This window comes from Mus musculus, chromosome 9, assembly GCF_000001635.26.
Source record: "Mus musculus strain C57BL/6J chromosome 9, GRCm38.p6 C57BL/6J".
Taxonomy (NCBI): domain Eukaryota; kingdom Metazoa; phylum Chordata; class Mammalia; order Rodentia; family Muridae; genus Mus; species Mus musculus.
The window spans coordinates 98,864,540-98,874,784 of NC_000075.6; the positions used below are offsets into that span (position 1 = coordinate 98,864,540).

Below are 10,245 nucleotides of genomic sequence, written 5' to 3' on the forward strand. Positions count from 1 at the left end.
CATTTAACGGAGTGTGGTTTGGTGGGATGGTGCAAGTTTCTCAGTGATTTTTAGAATGCCCGAAACCGTAGAAGTTCTAATCTTGAGCCATCTTGAAATTCTATTCCGGGTGAGACAAACTGCGCAACCAGTTCTGCCTCCTATAGGTCAAAAAATGTATTTCCCAACTACAGCCAAGTCTATTGGCCAGCCTGACACTCCTGGGGCGGAGCCTCCAGGACTCCCGCTTCCAGAGGTGCAGCCTAACCTGACCTTTTCCGTCTGAACTTGGGTTCCGGTTCATCTTCTGAAAATTGATTGGCATCTAGTAAGTGACCCACCTTGCGTACGCAATATCCACTAGGCCAAGCGCAGAGCTGCAGAGCACGAGACTGTAGCCGCTCCGCCCGCGCCGTCGCACCTGCCCGCTCTGCACCCCGCACCCGCGCCTCTCCAGCCCCACAGAGCCGTCCATCATGCTGCGCACCAGGCCCCGCAGCCCCAGCGCCGACCCCGCGCCCTGCTGGTCACCGCAGACACCAGCACCCAGCCCTGCCAAGCGCCGCCGCCTCCACCAGGAGCCCGCGTGCCCAGAGCCCCTGGCTCAGCCCGAGTTGGAAGCGCCCGCCGAGCCCACCACCTCCGTGGTGTTCCTGGCCGCCGGCTCTGCCCTGCAGTTGCCCCTGGACGGCGTCGACCTGCTGCTGGAGCCAGAGCCCACCTCGGTACTGCAAGTGTCGCTCCAAGGACACACCATCCTCCTGGTCCCCGAGGGGCTCCAAGACTCCACCCATTTTGGACAGCCTGGATTCGTGGCCATCAGCCCGCAGGGAGCCGCTGCCCAGGACGGGCCCCAGGATCATCTAGTCGGTCTCCAGGAGGAAACTTTCTGTGAGTACTTCTACCAAGAGGATGTCTGTGATGAGGATGCAGACTTGGAATTTCTGGAGCACTGGGCTAGCCCTCCAGATGATCAGGCCAATGGGAACTTTTCCTCCATCCCAGGGGTGCCCAGTCCTTTGTCTCAGGACCAAGTCCCAGGGCCTTCCACTGGAGCAGAGCAATATTCTCCTAGGTTCATCTGGGAACTGGACATCAACATGCTGGGACCCTTCCCTGGCTCACCACTGCAGCCTCTGCCTCCATCTCCTTCCCGGAATCCCCAAGAGCAGCTTCCGCCATGCCCTCCATGCTCTCCCCGGGCTCCTCGCAGGGCCCGGAAGCGACTGGTCTATGAATGAACTGCCCTGCACAAATCTTTGAGGGGCTTCTCTACCCCTAGTTGCAAGGCACTTAGGCCCCATGATGTTAGAATTAAAGCCTTGCTGACCCAAAGGACTCTTCCCGAGGCCCTAAAAGTTCCTAGAAATTCAAGTGGTAAAATCCCCAACACCTGTTTCTTCTCTAACAAAGAAATTAGTAGGTGTCTTAAGTTCTTGGTGGCCTTTAGTGTTTTCCCGTGAATTTTTGAGGATTTGGACACGACTTATCTACCTCTCTGTTGTTCCGGGCTACTCTCCTAGAAAACTACCCAACACCATCATGTGCTATAATGGTTACCTCACTTGCATGTACAGGGTTCAAAGCCATCTCCAAAGCTCCTTGGAATAGTCTCCCATTTCAGTTCCTTCATTGTAAGTGTGATTCATGGTGAAGTTTGCCGGCTGTTTTCAGCATGCGCTGGGATATGCATTTGTTTTCTTTGTTTTTTAATCTTTGTTTAGTTTGTGATTAGTCAGGATCTCATTAGAAATCTGTGGCTTTCTTAGAACTATGTAATAGAGGCTGGTCTTGAACTCGCAGAGATCTACCTGCCTCTGCCTCCCAAGTGCTGGGATCGAAGTCTTGCGCCACTCTGCCAGGCTTGGGTTTCTTTTTATAGTACATTCGCTTCAAGATTTCACCTAAACTGGTGGAAAATGTTTACATTACTATTATTCCACGTTATTGTTTTGTTTTAAATTCTGAACCAATTTTTGCTCTTATAAACCTAATTTGTAATGTTTTGTATGCAATGGTCATATTTATCTTGTTTTATAAAAATAAAATAAATGTCCCTGGTAAAGGTGAGTCAAAAATCATAGCTGTTCAGCTTTTAGCTGTTCAGTTTTGTCAACCTATTTTACCAAATTCCCTCTTTGTTCTCAGGCTAACCTCAATTTTTATCTTGCTACTACTAATCTGCTTTTAATTTCTTTTTGCATTAATACAGATTTAACCTAGGATCTCACACATACTGGGCAAGCGCTCAAATACATGTACATCCCTAGCTCTCTCCTTACTTACTCTTTATTTTGAGACAGGGTCTCACTAAGCTGCTTGGGTTAGCTTTAAACTCATTCTGTAGCCCAGACCCACCTTGAAAATGAAGTCCTCCACAGGAGCCACCCTAGAAGCTAAGGTTATTGGCCAGAGTGTAGCTCTTACATACAACTTTTTTTTATTGTTTAATTTATCATTGATGTGTATTTGACTGAGTGTGTGTGATTTGTGTGTGAGCCCAGGACCATGCGTGTCATCGAGTGTCTGCCACAACACACCTGTGAAAAATCACAGGACAACTTGGGAGTCAGTTCTCTCCCTCTACCGTGGACTCAGGAGATCAGTTATCAGGCTTCCAATTGTCAGGCTTGTAGAGTGAGTACTTCTGCCTGATGATCCCATCCCACCAGCCCCAGAGATAGGCTTTAACAGTTATATGTATGTGTGTGTGTGTGTGTGTGTGTGTGTGTGTGTGTGTGTGTGTATATATATATATGTATATGTATATGTATATTTATTTATTTAACAATTATCTCCATTATGTCTGTCCTGCCTTGGTTCTATAGTCCAAAAACTCTTAGGATTTTATGCTTGAAAATGTTTCATTCCGTACTCATTTTATTTAAACGTGAAATAGGAATGGCCAAGTGGAAATAAATAGACAATAAACCACTGTATAATTCTTAAATGTACAGTGGACTCCAACACAATGCTACATTCCAGATACTGGTGGAAGAATTTGGAAAAAAAAAAAAATACTGGCTGGGCATCCAGAAACTTAAATGAAAGCAGACTGAATGGAGGGTCATCAGTATTCACACCAAAAATAAATAAATAAAAACTAGTTTTTAATGCCAGTCTTCTTAATTCCACCTGTGGCCAGGGCCTTTCCCTGCAGGCTTCCCTTTCAGCTTCTAGCACTTTCTTCTCCCTTTTCATTTGTTTCTGTCTGAAACTTCATCCATCTTGTTAGCATGTCCCTTGGACTGACTTGAGGTTTCTAGCCACCATTGTGGAGGGTGAGGCGTCTCTTCCCCATCTCTCCCCTCAGCCCTTGATCCTAAATGTAGTTTCTCTAGCATAATATTTGACTACTTTAAATTTATTAATCCAGTGTTTCACCATCTTTTTATCTAAATGGTTGTGTAACCAACCAATCAAAATATCACTATTTTATATGTGGGGGTATTGTACATCTTAGTTTTAAGGGTTTGAAGTGTTTTATTCGTGGCCTGCTTTTGTTTTGTGACAAGTTCTGTGTAGTCCAGGCTGGTCCGGAAGTCCCCACCCTCCTGCTTCAGCCTCCCAAGTCCCAGGATTACAGGTGTGTAAAATCTGTAAAAGCCACATCTGCCTTCATTTTACTTCAAATATTTGTTGGGTTTTCGTGTCACATAGTTTGATTATAATGTGTCTATGACGATATTATTTCTATTTGGCTTGGCTGAATGTAGTTGACTGTGGATGTTGAGAATTATCACTTACCTAAAATCTCACACACTGCCTTAGTCAGGGTTTCTATTCCTGCACAAACATCATGACCAAGAAGCAAGTTGGAGAGGAAAGGGTTTATTCGGCTTACACTTCCATGCTGCTGTTCATCACCAAAGGAAGTCAGGACTGGAACTCAAGCAGGGCAGGGAGCAGGAGCTGATGCAGAGGCCATGGAGGGATGTTCCTTACTAGCTTGCCTCACCTGGCTTACTCAGCCTGCTCTCTTATAGAACCCAAGACTACCAGCCCAGAGATGGCACCACCCACAAGGGGCCTTTCCCCCTTGATCACTAATTGAGAAAATGCCTTACAGTTGGATCTCATGGAAGCATTTCCTCAACTGAAGCTCCTTTCTCTGTGATAACTCCAGCTGTGTCAAGTTGACACAAAACTAGCCAGTACAATTGACCCCTTGTCAACTTGACACACAAACACATCACTAGTAAGCCTCAACCCTTACATTCTTGTTCATCCCCAAGATCTAAATAACTTTAAAAGTCCCACAGTCTTTACATATTCTTAAATTTTCAATCTCTTTAAAATATCCATCTCTTTTAAAATCCAAACTCGTTTTACAATTAAAAGTCTCTTAACTGTGGGCTTCACTAAAACAGTTTCTTCCTTCAAGAGGGAAAATATCAGGGCACAGTCACAATCAAAGCAAAAATCAATATCCAACCGTCCAGTGTCTGGGATCCAACTCACGATCTTCTGGGCTCCTCCAAGGGCTTGGGTCACTTCTCTAGCCATGCCCCTTGTAGCACACGCGTAGTCCTCTAGGCTCCAGATGCCTGTACTCCACTGCTGCTGCTGCTCTTGGTGGTCATCTCATGGTACTGGCATCTCCAAAACACTGCATGACCCCTTCAGTCCTGGGCCTTCAACTGCAACTGAGGCTGCACTTTCACCAATGGCCTTCCATGGCCTCTCACAGTGCTGAGCCTCAGCTGCTCTGCGTGACCCCTTCATGCCTTCAAAACCAGTACCACCTGGGTGACCCTTACACATTACCAAGTCCCGCTGCAGCAGGAGTACAACCTTGGCCATCTCTGGAACACAGCCTCTTTGTGCTTTCAGAAAACACTTCCCAAAAGATGTCACCTCAATGATGCTGGTCTCTTCTTAATCACCGCTAATTTCTTAGCTCCAGCTAGCCAGCATCAATAGTCCCAGTAATGCAAAGTTTTTGCTTTATTAGTTCTGGTATCTTGTTAATCACAGCTGATTCTTCAGCCCCAGCTAACCAGAACTACAGAATCTTCACAATCAAAACAGCAATGGCCCTGAAAAGAGTCTTTAATTTTTCCCTCTGAAATTTCACAAACCAGACCTTCATCTTCTGCAGTGTTCTCAACATTATCTTCCAAGCTCCTACACAACATCCGACAGAGCTCTTAACAACGGATGGATCTTCAAGCCCAAAGTTCCAAAGTCCTTCCTCAGTCCTCCCCAAAACATGGTCAGGTTGTCACAGGAATACCCCACTCCGCTGGTACCAATTTGCCTTAGTCAGGGTTTCTATTCCTGCACAAACATCATGACCAAGAAGCAAGTTGGGGAGGAAAGGGTTTATTCGGCTTACACTTCCATGCTGCTGTTCATCACCAAAGGAAGTCAGGACTGGAACTCAAGCAGGGCAGGGAGCAGGAGCTGATGCAGAGGCCATGGAGGGATGTTCCTTACTAGCTTGCCTCCCCTGGCTTACTCAGCCTGCTCTCTTATAGAACCCAAGACTACCAGCCCAGAGATGGCACCACCCACAAGGGGCCTTTCCCCCTTGATCACTAATTGAGAAAATGCCTTACAGTTGTATCTCATGGAGGCACTTCCTCAACTGAAGCTCCTGTCTCTGTGATAACTCCAGCTGTGTCAAGTTGACACAAAACTAGCCAGTACACACACACACACACACAAAACCCTCAGTCTCTGAGCATCTCATCTGTCCTCATGTTGAAAATCCAACCAGATATATGACTGCAGAGCTCAGTTTACCTCTTGCGACTCATTGTATCAGTTACCTTTTCATTACTGTGATAAAATACCTTGACCCAAAGCAATATAAGGGAGAAAGAATTTATTTTAACTTTAACATCCACAACCAGGAAGCAGAGAGACGATAGAAGGCTATAAAAGTCCTCAAAGCCACCCCCCAGGTGACTTCCCTCCAGAGAGGTTCCACTTCCTAAAGGTTCCAGAACCTCCTTAAATAGTGCCACCCACTGGGAAGCAAGTGTGCAAATTGATGAACATTTAAGAGACATTTCTCAGCCACATGACCATACTCATACTATCTTAACACTATAAGATGGAGTTATGACATAACTAATTCCTTCCAGAATTCTATTCATAGTGTTTCTGTGAGAAAACTCATTTCAAGATTATCTTCATTTTCCAGGATGTTTGCTTCTTTGTTCTAAAACTACCCCATAGCTGGGTGGTGGTGGCACATGCTGTTCATCTCAACACTCAGAGGAGGCAGAGGCAGGTGGATTTCTGTGAGTTCAAGGCCAGCCGGGTCTACAGAACGAATTCCAGGACAGCCAGGGCTACACAGAGAAACCATGTATTGAAAAAAAAATTTTTTTAAAGAAAACAAAAGTACTTTCCCTTAAAGTCACAGGCCTGGGCTTGTTTGTGGGTGTTAATTTAATACATCTTACCTTTTTATTTATTCTTCATTGTGTTGGGTTACCTCGTTGCTTTGAAGGGTTTTTGTTTGTTTGTGTTTTGTTTGGGGTTTTTTTTTTTGTCTGGTTGGTTTGGTTGATCTTTTGGTTTTGGAGGATTTTTTTTGTTTTTTGGGTTTCTTTTTTTTTATAATACAAATATATTTTATTTGAAATAAACAAAAATGCTTACACAGCTTTCATTTGCAAACAAACTCCTGCTTGACTGTATTACTGAGCAAAAAAAAAAAAGAAAGCTGAAGCCAACAGCCTTCTGTTTTACCTTGTACTTGGGGACAGGTAGGAAGACACTACTTGGTTTTTAAAAAACTGACCTTCCCCTAAGGCCTGGTCATAGAAGTGTAAACAATGTAAATGAATCCACCATTACCAGTTGTCATAGGTCACATCACATTACCTGTGTGTTCTGAGATCACACACACACACACACACCTGCCAATATACCTGGGAAGGTAGCTATATCACAGTTACACATGAGTTCTAGGCAGGTAGGATGATGGAAAAGATGAACTGGAATGACTTGGTCATCCTGTTTAGAAGGAAGCACTAGCACTCTGACATACTGACAGATGCTGCCTGGGAACCGTCCTTTTCACTTTGGTTCATTCCAGCTTTGTGAGGGACACAGCTATTTATTCGTCTGCTTACAGAACAATCCTGCCAGAGAGCATAAAGCAAAAATACCAATGATTCCTTCAATGTCTGTGTTTTCAAGTTTTATATTCTACTACATTGATAGTATGTCAGCAGTTCTCAACTATGAAAGAGCAATACTAATGGGCAAAACTCTTCTAAAAATGCCAACATCTGTTGAGGCGTTTCTGCAGGTATTGCCACTGGCAGGAAAAGTGGACCCAGGATAGATAAGAATGAAAACTTGGTATAGCCAGACTTGGTCAGATTGGATCAAGACTTCTGGACTCTGATCCTATGTTTTAATTTTTCCACACATTTAAACATAGTAGAACTCTGGGGGAAAGTCTCTGTGTGACAACTCTTATAGCAAAGCTTCAGGGCCGGCTACATCTAAAGTCCCTTGCAAGGTAGTAACGCACCTGTGACCTTTACAATAAACATGAACTCTATTGACTGAAAAACAGAACTTAGGACGAGGGCCCAGAGAGGAAAGATATGAATCGGCCTAAGTTCTACTCACTGAGAGACAAAGGCCAGTATTAGGGCCTAAACATTGCTCAGAATATGGGGGTGGGTGTGAGAGATTAAGGTGGAGGCTGGTCCTTAACAGTGAGCAGAGGATCACCAGGCTGTCTGAGCACAGCACTCCAGCATACTAGTCATCAGGCATCCTTCACTTCCTTCCACTGAAGGAAACAGACCCATGGGATTGACAACCCTGGCTTCCCAGTGCTTTCTCTAGGCTGTTCTTCCTACAGACATCCATGGTTACAACAGAACCAGATGGGAGGAGACAATGAGAAAATGAAAATAAGCAAACATTCATGTGCAGGGGATGTGGTTCAAGTCTTTGGATTTAAAATCAAGACCCTAGAGAAACTGCTGCCATGGAATTTCCAGGAAACTTTCTTTGCCTCCCAACATGGACCCCAAAAGCCCCAATCCAAATGTCTGAAAACTACAATTGTGAGATGCTGTAAATGACCAAAGCAGTCGGACAGAGGAGCGTGTTGTCCACTTAGCTCTTGGTAGCATAGCCTCTTCAGCAATTGGTGGATCACTAAAAGCCACTGAAACACTGGAAGTGCTTTAAAGCACAGGGGTAAAAATTACTCAACAGATACTCTGTAAAAACCAGTCCTAGGACTGCATGGCTAGGAAATGTTCTAAACAGTAAAATGACTTCAGGATATAGCTCTTCGACATTAAATGTAGCAGAATTTAAAAAAAAGATTTACAAGTAGATATAGTGATAACAGAAAATTACAAAGCAAAGAACACACACAAAAGAATCAAGACAGTGTTATAGGTTCAACAGTATTCCATGAGGCTAGAAGATCTGTTAACTTTGTTAACTAGCAAAATATCACTCTTGTTTGTTTATAAATCACTTATTCATCATATGACCACACCGTGTTGAATCCTTTTCTTTCCATGTACTGGAGACTCCTAGAGACGGCCTTTAAGCATTCTGCATTTCTTTGCCAATCTTGTAACTGAGTATCTTGTTGCAGTCGATTTTGGTGCGGGTAACTGGAAGCTGCCGGCACAAGGCCTTGAACGTGGTGTCTGACATAGTTTGGTAATTTTCACTAATTGCTGTCTGATACTCATTTTCTGCACTCTCTATGATTTTAATAAACTCCTTGGTAGTTTGGACTTCATTAGAAACAGTTACTGAGTCCTGCACACCTTTATGACTGACCAACTGAACATTGCCATCTTCATAACAACGAACCTGAATCTTGAGCACTCCAACCTGGGCTGAAGGTGGTGTGATGGTGAACTTCCACCCTGATCTCCAGCGACCATTCCAGAAGTTTTTTGGTTGAAACTGGTGGCTTTCAATACATGCAGTAATGGTCTGTTGCCCATCTATAGTTTTAGCATAAACAGTACAGAAGCCATTGGAATGATGATCTTTCACATAGGCTCTCAGAGCACTGTCACACGATTCCCTCCAAGACTTCAAGCCTCCATCCACATCCTCTGGCTGCTGGTCACTTGCTTCTTTCCGTAAATGATCAAACTTAAAGGAAGTTTTATTTCTTGGATCTGAAAATCTGCTGTTACGAAGGTCACCATGCTCTGTAATTAAGACCTGGTCATCGTAGCCTTCTATCTTCACAGGTGTGAACTGATCCATGTTATACTGGGCAAATGCATGTGTCGCCCCTTCCCTGAGGAGATTTCATTGTTAAGCAGTAGCTGGACATCATTGAATACTTCATTAAACTCCCCTGGGGGTGCATGGGTGATGAATTTAGCGGCTATGGGGACCTTCTCTTCATCCGACACCCGATCCTCAAAGTTGGCCATCTTGGCTGCTCTCGTTTTTTGGTTTTCTTGATTGTTTGTGTTTTGTTTGGGATTTTTTGTTTCTTTGGGTTGGGTTGGGTTGGGTTGGGTTGGGTTGGGTTGGGTATTTTTGGTTTGGGGGTTTTGTTTTGTTTTGTTTTTTTGGAGGATTTTTTGTTTCATTTGATTTGGGTTTTTGGTTTGGGTTTCTTTGTTTTGTTTTTTGTTTTGGTTTGGTGAACACATCATGAGTAGGAATTCATGTTTTTCCTCCTAGATTTGTAATTCTTACACTAACACAAATACAACTCCCTGGCACATGTAGAAAACTCTCCCTTTAGAAGGTTTGCAGCTTGTCCCTCTAAAGGAATACAGATCTAACCCTGGAGCAGTTCCACAGTTGCTCATCCACAGTTTAACACTTGGTAAATGTTCAGCTCCTCATAAGAATGGAAATCTCAGCCACCAACCACATCTTTTATTCTCAGCACAGCAAATACCTTTCAATGTCAGCCAGTTAGCTGATCACTGAATTTCCTTTCCCTTTCTGGGCCCTCCTTGGGGTAGATGTTGGGTATAAAAGCTAACCATGCTATCAGCCACTTGGGAACTTTACATGCTATAGTACCAACCTGCCAGACAAGATATGCCCTCTAGAGTAATAGTGCTTAGAAGGCTAAGTGGATAAACAGCTGATTTCATATTGCCTTTGAGACTTTTGCCACAGAGGGGAATTCATGCATTGAATACATGTAAATTTGATCAAAATCAATGGCTAGGAAATCATAGGTCCTCGAGTAGAACCTAATACTGCTTGGTATTAGGTTTATTGGTAAATGGGCATGCTGTCATATTTATACATATGTATTTAAACATATAGACTAGTGCT

At 43.9% G+C, this 10,245-nt stretch overlaps 1 protein-coding gene and 1 pseudogene across 1 annotated transcript; one reads left to right on the top strand and one right to left on the bottom strand.

Moving 5' to 3' along the window:
• Positions 1-227: 227 nt before the first annotated feature.
• Prr23a3 (proline rich 23A, member 3) lies at positions 228-2,041 on the top strand. The gene has a single exon (NM_028033.1). It carries the CDS (start codon positions 456-458, stop codon positions 1,218-1,220), a length of 765 nt encoding a protein of 254 aa, NP_082309.1. The 5' UTR covers positions 228-455; the 3' UTR covers positions 1,221-2,041.
• Positions 6,552-9,389, bottom strand: Gm5920 (predicted gene 5920; annotated as a pseudogene).

What these genes read in the sequence shown, in the direction of transcription:
- Prr23a3 (NM_028033.1), top strand. Translation starts at nt 456, where the DNA reads ATGCTGCGCACCAGGCCCCGCAGCCCCAGCGCCGACCCCGCGCCCTGC.